The sequence below is a fragment of the Alligator mississippiensis genome, chromosome 5 (assembly GCF_030867095.1).
Source record: "Alligator mississippiensis isolate rAllMis1 chromosome 5, rAllMis1, whole genome shotgun sequence".
Lineage (NCBI taxonomy): Eukaryota > Metazoa > Chordata > Crocodylia > Alligatoridae > Alligator > Alligator mississippiensis.
The window spans coordinates 179,342,928-179,361,569 of record NC_081828.1 but is presented as its reverse complement, the minus strand read 5'-3'; the positions used below and the strand labels follow the sequence as shown (position 1 = coordinate 179,361,569).

General features: G+C 45.0%; 1 protein-coding gene across 7 annotated transcripts in view; it reads left to right on the top strand.

Annotated features, from left to right (window-relative positions):
• The window catches only part of RUNDC3B (RUN domain containing 3B), a 103,010-nt gene that overhangs the window by 57,699 nt on the left and 26,669 nt on the right, over positions 1-18,642 (top strand). For 5 of the 7 annotated variants that reach the window (XR_009462660.1, XM_019497757.2, XM_059729035.1 and 2 more), the window contains one exon: positions 15,717-15,923. The exons of the other annotated variants lie outside the window; for them this stretch is intronic. Coding sequence is in view for 4 of the 5 variants with exons in the window: in XM_019497757.2 (XP_019353302.2) it covers positions 15,717-15,923 (207 nt within the window). In the remaining variant the exon portion in view is untranslated. The remainder of the gene's footprint in view (positions 1-15,716; positions 15,924-18,642) is intronic. 7 annotated transcript variants of the gene reach the window in all.

The window sequence follows — 18,642 nt, the reverse complement described above, 5'->3', positions numbered from 1 at the left end:
TCTATGTATAGAGAACTGAGCCTTTTAGAAAGACTTCATATCTCTTTCTCCCTTGAGCTGAGAGATCCAGAGGTACGCTGTTAACAACCCAAAAGACTGTCCAGTTATTACAGGATTGTATCCAGTTGCATCATAAGGTGACTTCATTTCAAAAGTGTTTCCATAACAGTTAACTCCTAGGCTGATATCTGGCACTACATTCATCCCTTCATGTGAAAAGTAAGCAGTGTCTTCAGACACTGTTCACCCAGGGCAGAGGTGGCAAAATCACTTTGTGTCCCAGGTCAGTTCTGGACCTCAGGGCTTCTTGCGGGATGGATTCAGCCTCGGGCACACAGCAGTGGTGGCCCCAGCTCCAGCTCTGGCACGGGGCATGTGGTGGCAGCAGCAGCTGAACCTCCTGCCTTGCGTCCCATGCAAGAGCTGCTGCTGCTGCCACATGCTGTGTTGTGTGGAGGCAGCTCCAGCTCCATGTAGTAGCGGTGGCAGTTCTGGCCCCAGCCTGGGGCAGTAGAGCCAGGAGCCAGGGAGGTAGGCCCACAGCAGTAGCAACAGACAAAGTGGTCAGAGGACAACCACACCTGTAATAGCCCTTGCTTGCCCTCCTGATGCTGATCACCATGTCTATTGGGGTCTAAGGACCCTGGATTCTTTGGCATTCTACTCCCCTGCCAGCCATGCCCTCAACTTATGATTGTCCACCATTGCCTGGTGGGCCACATAAAGTGGCTCCATAGGTCAGATCCAGCCCATGTACATTTGATGCCACTGCCTGTGAGGACTCCAAGGTGTGTGAACACTGTTTTTGAGTCACTCACAATGAGGATCTGCATATGGAAAATCACTCGAAAGAGAAAGAGGAGTTACTTACCAGTAGCTGGAGTTCTTTAAGAAACGTTGTTCACTTGCACATCTGCATATCATCCTCTTTCCTATTTTGTTGGAGTCGCATACAGTCTTAAGTAGATGGGAGAAAATTGAAGAAGAGGAAGTACATACTTTGTTTTTCCCTGTTGGTATGGATGGAGGGGCTACAGATAGTGCTAAGGCAAAAGATCTGTGAGCAAAAGTGCTGTGGTGCATGTGCACCCAGTGGAAATGCACATATGGACAATGCCAATTGAACTCCAGTTATTGGTACATAACTTATTTCTAGATTTATGGGTCTAATAGCATTAGTAATACTTGGTATTCTATGCACTTGTCTCAGAATTTTACAGTGTTGAATGGCTGAACACTATAGAGCCAATGGGAATAGCTTGCAGAAAGTTCTGTGTAAGAGGGTGTATTAAATACATAGTCCATTTGGATTCAGCGAATGTTTTAAGACAAATGTTATTCAGTTCTCTGGTCCCATTATTGACTATCACATCCAAGAACAGATGGTGTACATGTAATTCCTCACAGATTGAGCACATTGAGTTCTTTTGAGAGGATGATTCATACATACGTATTGGGGCTTAGGACAATTTATCTGGCTCTTGGATTGTTCCCTTCCCTTACTAAGGGGCTGGTAGCTCAACTAGCAACAAACAGTGATTCCTATGTGCTATATAAGCAAGCAGGGTTACTTTTGCCCAGGTTGTACAATGAAACAATCAAATTATAGAATTATTACATACATCCAGTGTTTACTCAGTAGTCCTGCATATGAAAGGAAAGGACAGTAATGTAAGGCAGGGCTGTCCAGCTGACTTCATGCAGCCTGGGAGGAGTTAACATGCAGTTCTTTGGCTCCTGGTTTGGATGCCTCTCCTCACTGCTCTGGCAGCTGATCCAGAGTCTCTGGCCTTTCTTTCCCTTCCACTGCCTTCTCCTGGGGGCAGGATCAATGAGGCCTGCAGCCCGGACCCAGGAACCACATGTGATGTGGTGTGGGGTCAGAGCTAGATTAACCTTTACTGGGCCCTAGGCAAACAAACTTGTGGGCCCCGGGCTGGTTCATACCTCTCCCCTCCCCATCCTGGTTCTACCACCTGCAGGGAAGGGGGCTCGGATCAGTGTTGCCAAGTCTCGAGAGGGAAAAAAAAAGCAGCACTGCCTTTAAAAACTAGGCCAGCACATTTCAAAGGGGGGGGGCAGTAGGGTACGTTGGGGTGTATATGTGGGAGAGGGGTTGTGGAGGCAGGGTGAGGGTATGAGGGAGGGTGGGGGAGTATGGACATCCCCCACATATTCTTTCCCCCACAGCCAGAGGCTGGGGAAGGCATGCAGGTCCCTGGGGAGCATCAGCAGCCTCACCTGGAAGCTGTGTGCTGGCCAGGCCAGGCCCTTTCGCGACTCCATCTTGTTTCTGCAACCGGGATCCAGTTTGAGAACTGCTGTATCACAGCAAAGCCTAAAATAAGCAATCTCTAAATTAAAAAAAAAACACCAAAAGTCCACAACTCGTGACTCTCTAAAAATCAAAGCAAGTTTAAAAAAAAAAAAAAGCAAGCCCAATTCTGCTTATTATAAGCAGGCTTGATAACACTGACTCGGAGGTGCCTGTAGGGCTAGGTACAGACAATCAAAAAGCTTGAGGCTGAATTGATTTAGTCTTTGCAGGTTAGTCTAAGCTGCACATATTAAATTGAAACAAAAGCGAACAGACATTTACCTTTCATTCAGGAAATGCAGCCACATCGCTGCAGTGGCTCAGGCCAGAAGCCAGGGGATGCTAGAGTAGTGCTCTGGCTGTGTGTTTACTTCCTTTTCCTGCTGACCCTGAGGTCTCTGGGATCTGCTGTCCAGAATTACAACAGCAGGACTCTGCAGGGTTGCTCATCACTTCCTCTTCCTGTTTCCAGGTGCCTCTGGGATTTGTAGCCCACAGTTGCGGCCAGCAGTAAGTTTGAACAGGGAAAGTGGTGTTTAGCCCCCCTTCCTGGCCCCAAACTCCAGCCAGGGTTTGCCTGGGGGAGGAGGATGGGGGAACCAATCCTCCCCCCCCCCCCCCGTAGACTGGGTTGCGTCCCCAGCTGGATTTGCCCCCCTACTCTTCTGCCAGCCCTTTGTCAGCCAGCCCTTACTGCTCCAGCTAGGGAGTAGAGGGATGGGGCCAGCGTTGCTCTCTGGAGTAGACAGCACAGCCCAGCCCAGAGCTGGAAAGCATGCTGGGATGCTGGGGGACTGTGATTTAACTTGAACCAGGAAGAGGCCTGGGACAGAAGTTTAATAAACCCAAATCAGTTAAGTTTGACACTACATTCAACCAGGTTTATCTTGAACTATTTTCAGTCATTTTGAAACATTTATGTGCACTGAGCTTCTGTTCTGTTACAGGTTTAAACCAGTTTCTGATCACTTAAACCAGTTTATGTGTATGTGTAACTTCTGTCCCTAGTCTAGGCAACAGCCACTGAGGCAGCGAGGCCAGGGGAGGGGAGAGGAGGAGAAGGGATGCGGGTGGGGTCTTTTGTACCACCACAATGGACAGAAGGACATCCCCCCCCCCCCCCCCCCCCCCGGCAGTTTAGATTCCTAGGCAATTGCCTAGTTTGCCTGTGCGTTAATCCAGCCCTCTGTGGGGCACCAGTATGGCATGGCAGGGCACCCATTGCATGGCATGGTGAGAGAGACCCAAGTGGCGCAGCATGCAGTGCAGGGGCTGGGAGGTATGGGCAGCATGGCACAGCATGTAGCCCACACAGCATCTGCACTCAAAACCTGGGCAGCTCTGATCTAATGAAACAACCAAACTTAACTTAGGGCCTTGGCAGACATTACGCTTAAGGCATGATTAAATCTGTTAATTGTGTCTTTAATAGTTGGCAACCACATGGTCAGGCAATTAATGATGCCACAAAATGTGAAACCTGCCTCAATTATTTCACAAAATATGTGTAATAATTTTTGAGTGGTTTCCATTGTGCCTTAAATTGAACATGTGGCAGCCTGATGCCAGCTGCATGTCAGGGCTTGGTTGATAGCTCCCTTAGTCCTGGAACCCCACTGAAGTCTTCAGCTGGCTCTGGTGTGGTTGTGGGGCTGGGAGTCTCTAGCTGGCTCTGTTGCAGTCCTGCAGTGAGATTCACAATCTGACCACACTGGAGTCTCCAGCCAACACCAGTGCAGTCCAGGACTGAGACCCACAATCAGCTGATTATCAGTCCTGGTCCTGGGACTGCACTGGTTCATCAGACACTCGATTTTTAACTTGTTGGTTCAGAGGGATTCTGTGATCATGATCCTGGACTCCCCATGCAGTGGCAAGTAATAGTGGCATGATTGGGATCTGATTCCTGATCCGCAGATTGCTCATCCCACGATGCAAGTATGGCATGGCAGGAGGCACAGTTGTTGGGATTGGAGACTAGATCTCATTGCACCAGTAAATGAATGTGTGCCAGGAGCCTTAGATTAATGAATGTTCTAGAAAAATGGAGGCAATGTACAAAATCTTCAACATCTGGGATTACCCTGTTATAGATTTATGTTTGCAACCAATCAAAACACAGTTTAATTAGGACTCCAAGGTTGGAGTATTGCTGGCACGGACACCACTCTGTTATAACATCACCATCAGATGGCTTGAGAATACAGAAACAAGGAACAAAACAAAAAAGGTCCCTGTTTGATGCCACACAAGATTGCAGAATCCATCCTGAAGAATTCCAGTTGCAAGTAAATTTGTATGTATACTGCAGTACAGTATTTTTGGTCTCCCTAAGAACCTCAATACACACTGAATAGGAATCATGATAGGGTGGAATGGAGTCTTATATTCAGTGTGAGAATTCTCAGAGAGGGTGGAGGCTTTATCCAGTGTCATGTTACTCCTAGGTGCTATATCTATCCAAGCTATGATCTAAAGGGGCACCTCCAATATCTTCTGGTCAAAAGTTGCTGACCTCTAAATAAGTATAGATACATAAAGCTTTGTCATTTGGTGTACTGTGGGAGTTGCCTTGTCTGCCTTTTCCAATTTAATAAAAAACTTTTTGTACAAATTCTTAAATATGACTCCATGGAAAACATGTTGATTCTTTATTAGGGCTGTGCGAAATTTCGCTGGCCATTTCGTTTCAACACTGTTTTGACTCATTTCGAAGTCGAAACAGCGAAATTGAAATGAAAAAAAGGGCTTCAAAACAGCCTCGAAACAAAACAAGGCTAGTCAAAACGTTTCAACCATAGCGCTGGGGATGGGAAGTCACCCCAGGTGGGCTGACTCCCTGTCCCTGGCTGATCTAGTAAAACATCGAAACAGAATCAAAACAGCCTCACTGTTTCAACGAAGCAAAATGGAACAGCTGTTTCAAATCAGTGAAATTCAATATGAAACACTGTTCCGTTGAAACCTTGAAACTCAAGGCAAAACAGAACGGTGCCATTTCTCACAGCCCTATTCTTTATCCTCCCAAAGAAGGAACAGATGATATCTTCTGGTGCCTGAAAAAACAACTCCCCACTTGATTTTTACCAGCTAACAAGAACTACTTGGGTGCCATCTATGTAAACTGTTTATTTCTGTTTGTAGATAAATCTAATCAGCATATCATATCCTACTAATGCTACTTCCTAGGACTAAAATAATGAAAACATTTTAAAATTGTATTCCTCACTCCTGTGTCTCTCTCTCTCTCTCTCTCTGTCTGTCTTCCTCTGTTTGTGTGTGTGCGTGTGCATGCACATGGCTAATCTATTTCAGAATGTGTTTTTTCTGTTTGTGAATATGAATATGAATGGTTTGGATCCTGAGCCTTTGTTTTAGTGGGATTGGATGAAAGTGTGGCATTTCCTAATTTGTATCTTCCAAATCATTCTCTCTAATGGAAGTAAAGAGTACAAAAAGACTCCTGTTTTTTGTGATATAGCATGTTTTAATCAACAAAATAAAAACATAAAAAGTACGTACAAGATTGTTTTAACACAGATTATAGACTATCAAAATTGTATATAAAGTTCATGCTGTAGTTCTAGTCCTAAGGATAGCCATAATACTTAATGATACAGCAATACAAATTTTGTTTAGTTATATAGTAACTGAATAATTATGCAAACCATTTTATAACCAAACATTCCCTGATGTCTCTCTTGCTGTTCCCTGAAGTCTCTGTTGCTATTCATAAAGCAGGCACAAAAACAGAATGCTAATGAACTCTCAAAAATTGTTACATTATTCAGCAAGGAAGAAAACAGATTGATGGTCCAGTGGGTGCCATTCAGTTTAAAAAGCCACAGTTTAATGATGGTCAGGTGCATATATTAAAGAAAGAAAGAAAGAAAGAAACTCCTTTCTGTAAAGTACATCTTTTTCAAACTGTTTAATAGTGCCTTACTGATGCCTTCTAGGAACTGTTGAATGAGAACTATCCTTAAATAAGCAAATGGAGTAGTTAATCCCAGTTAAGGCTCCTGCTGTGAAAGGGGTGGAGCCCCAACCCTCATTGCAGCCTGGCTCTAGTTAGTGGAGTATAATTAATTGGTGAATCAGTGACACCCAACACAAGATAGTGTTAACAACAACTATATTCAAGAAACAATGTACACAATAACAGCAAACCCCAATATCAACAATAACCAACAACAATGCCAATGCTAGATCCAAAAGAGACTGCTAGAAAGCAATAGCCAGCTCTCACCAGCAGCCAACATTCACTGCAGACGGCCCTACTCATGCAGATCCCCACTACAGAGATATCAGTCCCTCGGACCATCGCTCTGTGTATACTCACCAGGCAACTCAGACTTAACTGCGAGCTCCAGCACAGACTCTGGTGCACTCTTGGGCACAGCCCCAGATGCGTTCTTACCCATACAGTTTCTCACCCGCAGATCATCTCTCAGGGTCACTCTGGACCACACTGGCCTTTGGCCTCCCAGGCCCTCCAGACTCTGATGGCCGATGGCCAAACTGCACCAATACATACTTGGTTGTATGCAGCTTCACACCCAGTCTCAGGTTGCGCACCACCCAGTTGCCCCAGTCGCCCACCGGGGGCCATGTGTCAGCCTATTGGGACAGCTGAACAATGGAAAGTCCAACCCCACTTGGATGTCATGTCCCAATCCCCCTCACTCATTCTGGCCCTCAGTGCTCGCAGCAGTTTTCTTCTCTGCCACACACATTTACTTGGACAGTTAGGCAACTCCTGTGAGGGGTCGGGTCTATCCGTGCCAAGGGTCCCCAAGTGGCCCTGGCCCGCTCAGCCCCCAATGTGTGTCCGGTGGCCTTTCTCCTGGCCTCCAGGGTTTAAATGAAAAGGAAGTGGAGAAAATAACAGAAACTTCAGGGAGGGGCTTCAGCCCCCTCATGCATCTTGCGGCTGACGCCTTCGTCCCTTGGTGACTTCTTCCGGTCCAGCTCGCTCAGCATCCAGAGTGACGTATCCCTTTAAATGGATCCCAGACCCCTCTGCCAGATCCCTCTTTGGCCATTCCCGCAGCAGCTGGGAGGCCTCAGGTCAGCTTGGGGGGACGCGTTGCAGTTCTTCCCCTGCTGCGTCCCCCCAGCTGTTTCCCCGCCACCAACTTTTATCTCATCTGGGTGGCGTTGTTGGATGACATCGTCGGCCGCACCGGCCCCAAATGCAGAGAAGAGTGGCTGACGAACTGTGCAGGCATTCCACCCCCCTGCAGCTCGTCTGGCCCGCCTGTGCCTGTTAGGGGTAAGTTTGCCCTGTTCTCAGGGCTTCTCTTTTTGACGTTGTGGCAGGCTGTCCCTGCTGACCCTCCCTGTGAGAGGGGTATCCCACTACCTTATCATTGTCCCCCTGGGACAGTAAAGGCAATTCACTAACAAGGCCATGGACACTGAGGCTTATAGCCTAACAGAACCACTACAGAAGTAATTTAAATAGATTCTTAAAGGTCCAGGAAACAAAAAACGTTTTGCCATATTTCCAGATTTTTGCCTAGCAAGACGTCTCCAGTTAAAGTTGCAGGGAAATCTTCAGCAATTCTTCGCAGTCAAGGATAATTGTTTTCCATGATTTTCCTGTCTGGGGGGTCCAAATATGTCTGATGAGGCCTATCTGAGTTTGACACACTGTTGCAGCTTTTGCATGCGTCTCTGTGTGGGGTGAGTGGCTACGGACTCTTGATTCAATCCACGATGTTCTGTTTTTGCCAATCCCACTTTTGCATCTCATTGTCATTGTAAGGTTTCAAATACTGAGAACCTTGCAGCAGACTCTTCCTCCATTTGGGGCAGTCCTGGGCAATAGTCTCCCACAAGTTGATGTTGATGTGACTTTTTTTTTTTCAAGTTGGCCTTGAGGATGTCCTTGAAGTGCTTTCTCTTCCCTCCTCTTGAATGTATACTTTGATTGAGCTGGGAGAATTAAACTTGCTTTGGGAATCTGGAGTCAGACATCTGGATGGTGTGGCTGGCTCAGTGAAGTTGATGTTGGATGATCATTGCCTCAATGCTCATGGTGTTTCTTTGGAAGACTAATGTTGGCGAGTGTGTCTTCCCACTGGATTGGAAGGATCTTTCGCAGGCAGCATTAATGGTACTTCTCCAGCAACTTGAGATGTTGCCTGTACATTGTTCATGTCTTAGCTCCATACCGTAAGGTGGGCATCACAACTGCTTGATTTCTAATCTGATCTGATGTTACAGTCATTGAACACCTGTTTGCTCAGGCATCCAAAGGCTGCACTTGCAGTTTTAAGGCAGTGTTGGATTTTTTTCATCAATGTCAGCTTTCTGTGAGAGATGGCTTCCAAGATAGAGGAAATATTCAACATCTTCTAGAGTCTCACCATGAATCTGAATTACCAGACCTGGAGACTGCTCATTAAGAGCATGTCAGTGAAGGACCTTAGTCTTCTGAATGTTAAGTGTCAGTCCCATTTTCTTTTGTGCCTCTATAAAGATGTCTATGATTGTCTGAAGATCTGCTCCTGAGAGAGCACATACTACAGCATCATCAGCATACTGGAGATCAATGATTGAGGTCAGGGATGGTCTTGGATTTGGATTGGAGTTGACTGAGATTAAACAGTTTACTATCCATTCAGTAGTTTATCTACACTCGGACTGGAAGCTTGTTGGTGGTCAGATACAGCATCGTGGTAAAGAATATTGAGAAGTGTGTTGGAGTGATAACACAGCCTTGCTTAAACCTTGTCTTAACCTCAAAAAAGAACCTGCGGTGGATCCGTTATTGAGAACCACTGCTTGCATACTGTCATGGAGCAGGCAAGAATGGTGATGAATTTTGGTGGGAATTCATACTTCAGACGGATCCACCACAATGCTTCTCAGTTGACAGGGCCAAAAGCTTTCGTGAGGTCAAAGAAGGCCATGTAGAGAGGTTTATGTTGTTTCCAGCATTTTTTCCTGCAGCTGGCAAGCAATGAAGATCATGTCGGTTGTGCCTCTTAATGCAGGGAAATAGATTATATTTGAAGAAATACTTGTACCATTGCACAAGTCTTTTGAGACTCCATTTAAGCTGCTATGTATGGTTTTGGAAGCTGGTGTTCAAAACCTTCATTTAAACTGAATGAGGTACAAAAAAGGGCCACTGGGAACTGGTAGGAGCAGAACTGTCCAACTTCTGTGTAGCCAGGGGGTACAAGCTGTTTGGCCATTGGCCCAGGAGATGCACACTGGGTGGCTGGGTACCTCTCCCAACTTGCCCCCACTATGCAAGCTGCCCAGTGCCCCCTCCTGCCACTCGCACGGTGCAGTCAGCTTGGGTCCCCCCTCTCTGGGCTGTGCGCTGCACATGCTGCCTAGCACTGCACTTACTACATGCGCAGTCTTGCTCCCCACTACTCTGAGCCACGTGAGCAGCACAGGTAGCTCAGCTCCCCCTCTGTTGCACTCACAGTACCCACTTCCCATCTCCTGGCCATGTGCACTACTCACCTGCAGTGTGGGCAACCCAGCTCCCTTTGCCATCTGTGCAGCTCAGGCACTCCAGCCTCCTCACGGTTGCTGAGGCAGGAGCAACTAAGGGGAGGAATGGTGGCTGAGTGGAAGCATGTGGGCCATACACTTACTCTTCAGGGGCTATATGCAGCCCATTGGTCACCAGTTGGACAACTCTGGGTAAGAGAAAATAAAGAATGAATCTTAGGAGAGTAAAAGCTTAGTGAAATGAAGTTTGAGATGGCATGTAATTTCTTTATATAAAAACATTTGCAGGGTATCACTGATAGAGAAGAGCTGTTGATGTTAACAATACTGGCACACAATCATATGGCCACAAACTGTTTACAAATAAACTTGGACAAAAAATAGGAAGGATGCTTCCTATTTGAGGAGTGAACCTTTGGAATGGTCCCTGAGCCAAGTACTGGGAGGCAAAGAACCTGAATCACTTCAGCATGAAGCTCAACAAGTTAATGGATATTATCAGATATGGGTCTCTTGAATGAATAATTGTCACTTGGTATGTTGATTGATATATATATTTGCAGTCCCCTGAAATCCCTACGTTACAGCTGAGAAATAGGTGTGTGGCAATGTCATACTTCATGGCTTCTGCAAGTCAGGTAGAGAGGCCAGGAAGAAATAGCTCCCTTCGCCGCTTATTACTGCTTGTAATGGCTAATAAATAGGTGTGGTCATGCCGTCCCCACCTCCCAACCTCTAAAGTAGTGATTCATAACTAGGGTGCCATGGCATCTTGGAGTGCCTCGAGATCCTTTCAGGGGTGCTGCAGGATGCTATGCAATGTTAGTACTGTTAGGTGCACAAACATTATTTATGAGATTAAACCCAGAGATTTCAAATAGGAATTCATCGTCACAAACGTTCTGATCTGTTGTAGTCTTTCTGAGTTCTTTGCAACAGAAGACTTGCTCTGTTTTTCTGTAGGCAAAAACCAAGTGAAAACTAAGAGCTAGCATTTTCTGAGCAGTGTCTCAAGTCTAATGAGGGGTGCCTGGAGTCTAAAAAGGGCACTGAGAACAGGAAAAGGGGGAATTTTGACTGGGGTGTGCCTGTTACTGTTTAGGAACATTTCAGGTACCTGGGTAGAAGGTCTTGCTCTTCTGTTCAAACTAACTGCCAGATTTGTAATCAGGAAAGAATTTTCTCCCGGGTCAGATTGGAAAAGACTGGGAGTTTTGCCTTCCTTTTATAGCAAGGGGTCATTGCCCTCTTTTATTCAGATCATCTGAACTCATCTTACCTACCTACTTGTGTGGCACTGCAGTGGCATGGCATTGGTGATGGCTGTTTCTCCTGCTCCTTACTTGTGGCATCTTGTAGGCAGGGTCATCCCTGGTGGGGAGGGGGGCAAGCAGGGCAGCTGCCCCGCACACCCCTAGGGACAGCTCTGCTTGTAGGGCCATGGTTCTCAACCTTTTTAGGTTCCAGGCATCCCTTGTAAAATGCCAGCTCCCAGCTTTTCCTTTGTTTTTTAACTACAGAAAAACACTAGAACAATTCTATTGCAAAGAACTCAGAATACAACAGGAGGTCAGAATGTTTTTTAGCACTGTGAGTTCCTATTTGAAATCTCTGGGTTTATCTTGTGAATCATATGTAGGTGTTTACACAACTAACAATGCTAATATTGAGCTATACCCTGGGATACCCTTAAAAGGATCTTGTAGCACCCTCAGGGAGAATGATCAACCCAGTTGAGAATCATTGTAGGGTGTTTTTGTTTTCATAAAGTGCTTTGTGTTGGATTGTGTGAGGGTTTGAGTTGGATGATTTCTAAGATTCTTTGCCTACAAATACAGGGAATTAAAATCACTGGGTTGCCTGAGAGGCCCTTTCCATAGACTTTTCCACAGGGAGTCTTTCTGCAAATTTCTTAAAGTAAATTAAGTCTCTAGGCAGTTTCAGTACAGTACATTAAATGTCTTAAATGTCTTGGATACCTGTGTTTTAGTTACTCACCCAAAATAAAACAGGAGGATTCACTGCAATATTTGATATTGCTGCTGAATTTATGTCCCAAAATAGTACAAACAGAATTTTAATCCGCCTTACCCCAAATCCTCTCATATAGATTAGTTGTATATTATCAATTTATATGAGTTATCTTTTCCCTTTTCAGACCTATCCTTTTCAGGTTGAAAATATCTCTCTTAAAACACTATTACTGACCTCTGGTCTTTCTTTAGCACCTTACATTATTAGTACTCTGAGTCCTCCCTCACCCTGATTTTTGGTTCTTTTTTCTTTTTTACCTTGTGATATAACATAACTATAGAATAAATGTCTCTTAAGGTGAACTTTTTGTCTTTGTGTTGGCTGCCCAGTGCATTAGAACCATAAGTATTTTCTGTAGACCTATTAATACATGGATTTCTACAAGGCACTGCCATGCAGGAGTCCCTTCCTTGCCCAGTGTTCTTCAGCATTCTAATGTAATCTGTTTTACGAGGTCTTTTTTTTTTTTTTCCAGAATACATTTTTCCAGAGGGAAGAACTACATTATCTCTCAGACACAGACATTTCCTAAACCCCCCACATAAGAGAATTTACATCCTATTTTGCAGGAGTGTAGGTTTTAGCCATGTTGGTCTAAGGACTGCCTTGTCTGCCTACATCCTATTTTGGCATTTTTATCAAAAAATTCTTCAAATCTAGTATATTGCAGTATATGAGCAGAATTTAGTTTTTTAGTATCTCAAAGCACATTTTACTAGGTATATAAAAAAGGCTGTTTTTATCATCTTTAAAAGGTATGTTTCTCCACAGAGGAAACCACTGTGCAAATCTATGGCACTTCCTCCCTTATCGGTATTTACAGCCTGTCTGAACTGTGGCAGAAAATGGTAGGTTTTTAGAATAGTTCTTTTCAGAAGTAGCTTGCATAAGAGATCAATAACATTTCAATACCTAAATTGTGTCTTTGGGAATAGCATTTTAATTTTTGCAAAGTGTGGTGGGACAAAGATGTCTTGGATGATTAACAGTAGAGTGTTTATTCAAAAAAATTGAACTTATCAGTAATATTTCAAACTGATTAGCTACCTTAATGTACAGCTAATGAGGCTCCTGTTAATATTTTAACCATTTCACTTTTTAATGTATATTATGCATGGGTGACTTTAAATCTCTATTTCCTTATATCCATTAATGTAGATAAGTTTCATATTATAGATTTTTAATGACAGTATATTTGTAGAAAAGTCCTTTTCTTTATGTTTCTCTAACTTTCAGTACTCAATCTGTTGTTTGTATGTCTGATAATTTTCAAATTATCTTGATTATTCTTGATAGTAAGTTCAAACAGAACATCTCTCCTTTGAATGCATGCATGAATGGATTACTATATTTAGTTGAATATAAAATGAGCCCCCAATAATTAGATGCATAATTTTTAAATTTGATATAATTTACCAGGTATAGAATCTAGTTATTGGGGATTTACTTTGAATTTGTCCACCTGCCACTGCTACAGAGGGGAAGACAAATCTGGGGGTCAGGTAGCCCCCTTGCCCTCTGCCCCCTCCCAGCCTTCTTCCCCCCTGCAGCCCCCTCCCCTGTCCTTATTGTCAGACCCTGCTCTCCCTGAACACATGGTAGTGAGGGGCAAATTTGAAAACGCTGACCTTGAAATAAGCACATCATATAGGCAAAATTCTGCAGGTACCCTTTAGACTTAGAGTCAACAACATTTCAAGCCATGGTGACTTTGTAGCTTAGCACTACTCTGTGTGTGTGTGTGTGTGTGTGTGTGTGTGTGTGTGTGTGAGCCATGGTGACTTTGCAGCTTAGCACTACTCTGTGTGTGTGTGTGTGTGTGTACTCCAAATACTCCACCACCCTTCCCCAAAGGCTTCATGTACTAAACCCTCACTCATGTTTGGAACTGGTTGTTTTTGCTTTGAGTCTGCAGATCCTCCAAAAATGTGTATATATACCTAAGGCACAGGCCAACCTGGTCTGGCTCCACTTCATGGAGTGTGGGCCTATATTCGTCCTGTGCAACAGGCTGAGAGAGGGGATGACAGAAGGCATATTGATTCTGGGTATACTGTGTGAGGCCCTGTTTGGTGGTGTTTGCTAAACATTTAAGGCTGCTGAAGCAACAGGAAGAATTGGAAATGGGAAAGAAAGGTGCAGCTCAGCTGTGGGAATGAAGAGGAAGTAAAAATGTATTCAGTGTAGTGGGTCACCATGACTTAAAAGAGTTGGAGAGGGACTGCATGCTATGGTTATTACCATACATCTTGCTTGGATGGGCTGTACTTGTGGTAGGTTCAGATCACTATGTTTGCCCCATATGAGCTATATGTTTTTTATAGTTATTCTGAGTGTTGGCTGCCTTTAATCAACTCCATAGTTCATGGTTGGTTTCCATTCCTGAGCACATATTGTTTTTAGCAATAGTTTGATAAATAATATATTTAATAATGTTTTCTTGTATGTGATTGTAAAGTGAGGGTCTTTTTTCTTTATGATGATTAGGGAGGGAAACCTCATCTTGTATTTGAGTAAATACAGAATTCTGTTGTTACTTTTGGATGGATTGGAAGATGCTTTTTATTTCTATTTAATATGATTCATTGATTTATTCTACCTAGTTGCAAGTTCAGTAACAGAAGATTTGCATTTTTTAAAATCATAGACATTATTGTAACAAACATATATATTAAAAGGGAGAGTGGTAGGTTATTGCAGGTAAAAGTTGGGGAGAAGCAAGGAATTTTTGTATTTGCACAGGTCTTTTAGTATCTGCTTAGTACCTCATATAAATGTTTCTAAGATGTTTATGAAACAATCAGTTTAAGGCCCCTGGCAGATGTACAGGTAAAAGCACAATGGGGATCTGATGCAAGATCCCAGCAGTCACGCTTCGTACCATACTGCACAGCCTCAATCAGCTACTGCTCCCAGTCTCTGGGGCGTAGCAGACTCTAAGTATTTGCTGTGCTCTGGAGGCTGGGAGTGCATGCAAGTTGCTGTTCCCAGCCACTGGGGCGTATGGGAGCCCTTGACAGCAGTATCCTAGAAAACCTAGGACAGGGGCAGGCAATTATTTTGGCTGGAGGGCTGCTTCACGAGTTTTAGCGAGCTGTTGAGGCATACATGAGTAGCTCTGCCCCTTGAGAGTTTCCCTGCCCCCTTGTCACCATCTTGGGACCAGAAGTCCTGCGCGCCCCCCCTCCCCCCCCCCAAACCCTGACCTTTGCCACCGTAAGTCCCTTGCCCTGGGAAGTACTCCTTTTGGGATGGGGTATGGGCTCGAAACCGGAAGTTACATCCTGTCTCATGGCCTGTCATAAGACCCACTCAGCACCAAACCTTGCCCCACTCGCCACATCTGTTCCAGAATCCCCTGCCCTCATCACATGATCCCTGACATCAGAAGGTCTACACCTTGACTGGGAATTACTACCTCTTCACAGGGCCCACCCCCATGGTGCATGGCCTGTTCCTGGGACTCCCTAGGCCACGAGGCACAGGCACAGCTTATCGGGTAAGGGGCTGTGACTCCTCTAACGTCCTGCCCCATTGGTATGGTTTCAGAGGCATTGGACCTCCCCCAGAAGGAGACCAAAGCAATTGAGTCAAGGACTGCACACACACAATATTTCAGAACAAATCATTTTAACAAAGTATAGATAAAGTATCATCTACTATAACATTGTAATTTTATTTAAAATAATTTGAGTAGTGATTAACTTAACTAAGATGATTAACTTAAAGACAAACACAGGAACTCAATGTGAAGAACGAAGCCTCTGATGTGCATTAACCAGAAAATCAAAGTCAGGCATCATCTCTGTTGCAGCGCACAGCACTGCTGCAAGGTGGTCATTGCTCATCAAAGATCTAAGGTTTGATTTGTTGACTTTCATTACAGAAAATGTCTGCTCACATACGTATGTGGATGCAAACAGCACAAGCATCTTCCAGGCATGAGCCTTTGGAAACTTCTGTTCATTGAGAGAGGGATAAAAGCTAGGAAGTGGCACTTACCTGAATTGTTCCGCAAGCAATGCACCATACTGCAGGTCAATAAGCTCAAGTTGGAGGTTACATGGAACAGTGTCAACATTAAATGTGAAAGGTGAGGAGACCAAAGACAAGTCTTTTTCTACCATTTAAAAATTTTTGAATCGGTGAGAAAATTCATCATGCAAGTCCACTAGTAATGACATGTACTTTTTTAGGTTTTGATCAGAAACAGTAATCTGCTGCAGTGTAGGAAAATGGCCAAAATCTTTGTTTTCTCTCTGACGGGAGAAAAGGAGTAACGTCATCATAAATAACTTCACACTGGAATGCAATTCATGAACAAAAAGCCTTCCCTTGCAGTTGTGAATTCAGATAATTCATATAGCCGATGATATCAACAGCAAATGCAAAATCAGAGAGCCAATCTGCATCATTCAGCTTTGGGAAATCCAAATCTTTTCCTTTCCTGTTCAAAAATAAACCAATCTCAGCTCTCATTTCCCACACACTTTTCAAAATGTTACCCAAACTAAGTCATCTTACATTAGTATGATAGAGAACATCTGTGCTCAGATTCAGACTCCTCAAGCAGTTACAAATTTCCTGTGGTTTAATCCCCTTTGCTTGAATGTAGTTGACCACTTTTGTAACAGTTTCCACAACAGTGCTTAGTTTTAGAACTTTTACAGAGGACCTCTTGATGAATAATACAATGTAAAAAAATAATTTTCTGTTCTGGATTTGTTTCTTTGATTTGGTCTTGAATTCTTTTGAGCAATCCAACATGTTTGCCTGTCAAGTCTGGGCTACCATCAGTGGTCTCGCGCACCAATTTTTTCCAGTCCGTTTCCAGTTCTGACATTGATTTAGTGCATCCAATAAATCTTTTCCAGTTGTTGAGTCTTTTTTTTGACTACATCAATGCCAGTTGTTCTGAGAGCTCAAAATTTTCAGCGATTTCTCGAATGAAAATCAACAGCTGGGCTGCGTCTTTGACATCACAGCTGTCATCGAGTGCCAATGCAAAATATGAGAAATCATTTACCTTTTCAGCTGCTGGTTCTCATAGATATCTTCAGTACATCTCACAATAGTCTGCCTTGGCAAGCTAACATTCACAAAGTGCTTTTTCTTGTCTGGGCACAAATTTGCAGCAAACTTGAGTAACCATTCCTTTACAAATTCTTCATCAGAGAATGGTTTGCTTCTCTTGGCAATTGTGTGCAATCTCTTAACTCATTCTCATAATTCCATCCTGTGCTGCCAATGCTTTTGTGGAAAAACTTTGCTCTTTCTCCATTGCAGCAACTACCTCCTCTGCTTCCTTTGCTTTTTTTCTTGGGCTGACAATTTTTCCTATTTGGATGCATACTTGGTCTCAATGTCAATTCAGATTGTTTTCTTTGAATACAGTCACAATTTCTTCGCAAATTAAGCAAGCAGCTTTTCCACCTAGTTGGGTAAAAAATGTTTAGAGGTCTGTTTTTTGTTGAATATTTGGCATTCAGTGTCTACCTTCCTCTTCTTCGGTGTGCTCATATCCAAATTATTCTTCTATGGAGTGGTGAGATTAGCAATGTAAATATCATTAAAAAAATATCCATTTACATCTTTCTAAGTTTGTCACTTAACCATAACATGTCTCAGGGTATTGCCCTTGCCCTGGCCTCTGCCCTTACCAGTTACATTGATGTCCTTGTTATAACAGCCGCCCAGGTGATTGGGGGAACTTGGTAGGTGGGCCAGTAACTGCAGTAGGAGCACTGGGCCTATGTACCTAGTATGGCCCAGCACACCCCAGGTTGCCCATGGCTCCAATGGCAAGCAGTTCCTGACTGCAAGGCCCCAGATCTGCACAGCACAGCAAGGAGCCAGCCCTGCCTGTCCTGTTCTGGCTGCAGCAAGCAGTTGCCAGCTGCAAGGCAGGTCCTGCACATGGGGCAGGGAGCCAGCCAGAGCCATCCTGGCAGCACCTGGTTCCTGGCTACAGTGTCAAGACCTCATGACCAGGCCCATCCCCTCCCAGCAACACAGTGTTCCTGTGGGACCCTACAGCACAGCAGAAGCCAGCCCAGCCTGCCCTTCCTCACTTGCGTAGCAGGACCTGGCTCAGCCCCTCCTTCCATGCAGGCCAGCAGAAGCTAACCCATCCTCCCTTCCCCTCACCAGCACTGGACACCAGAACTGTCTCATGCAGCAGGACCCAGCCCACCCCATCCAGTCCCACACTGTGGCAAAAGCTGGCCAATCCCCCCCTTCCCCTCATCTCTGCCGACATGACCTGGCCCATCCCAGCCCGCCCCACATGGTACAGCAGAAGTCGGCACTGGCCCAGGTTCCCCTCGCCAGTGCTGGCTCAGCCTGTCCAGTGCTGCAGAGCCCATCCTGTTCCAAGTGGCACTCGGCTCAGCCGTAGCTTTCCCTCCCTGGTGTCAGCCTAGCCTGTCCCAAGTGGCACACGACCAAAGCCAGCCCGGCCACGGCTTCCCTTTAACTGTGCCAGCCCACCGTGAGTGGTGGATGGCTCAACCATGGTTTTCCCACCCTGGTGGCAACCCGGCCAGGCCCATCCGGTCCCGAGCAGCCTGCAGTTCAGCCAGCCCATCTGCGGCTTTCCCTCCTTGGTGCTGGCCTGGCCTAAACCCGAGTGGCACACAGCAAAGCTGTGGCTTCCCCTTACCTCCATCAGCCTGTCCCAGCTGGTCCCGAGGGGCATGTGGCTCAGCCGCCACTTCTCACTGGTGACAACCCAGCCAGGCCCATCCTGTCCCAAGCAGCCCACAGCGAGGCCAGCCCAGCCGCTTCTTCCCCGCGTGCCACTCAGGACAATA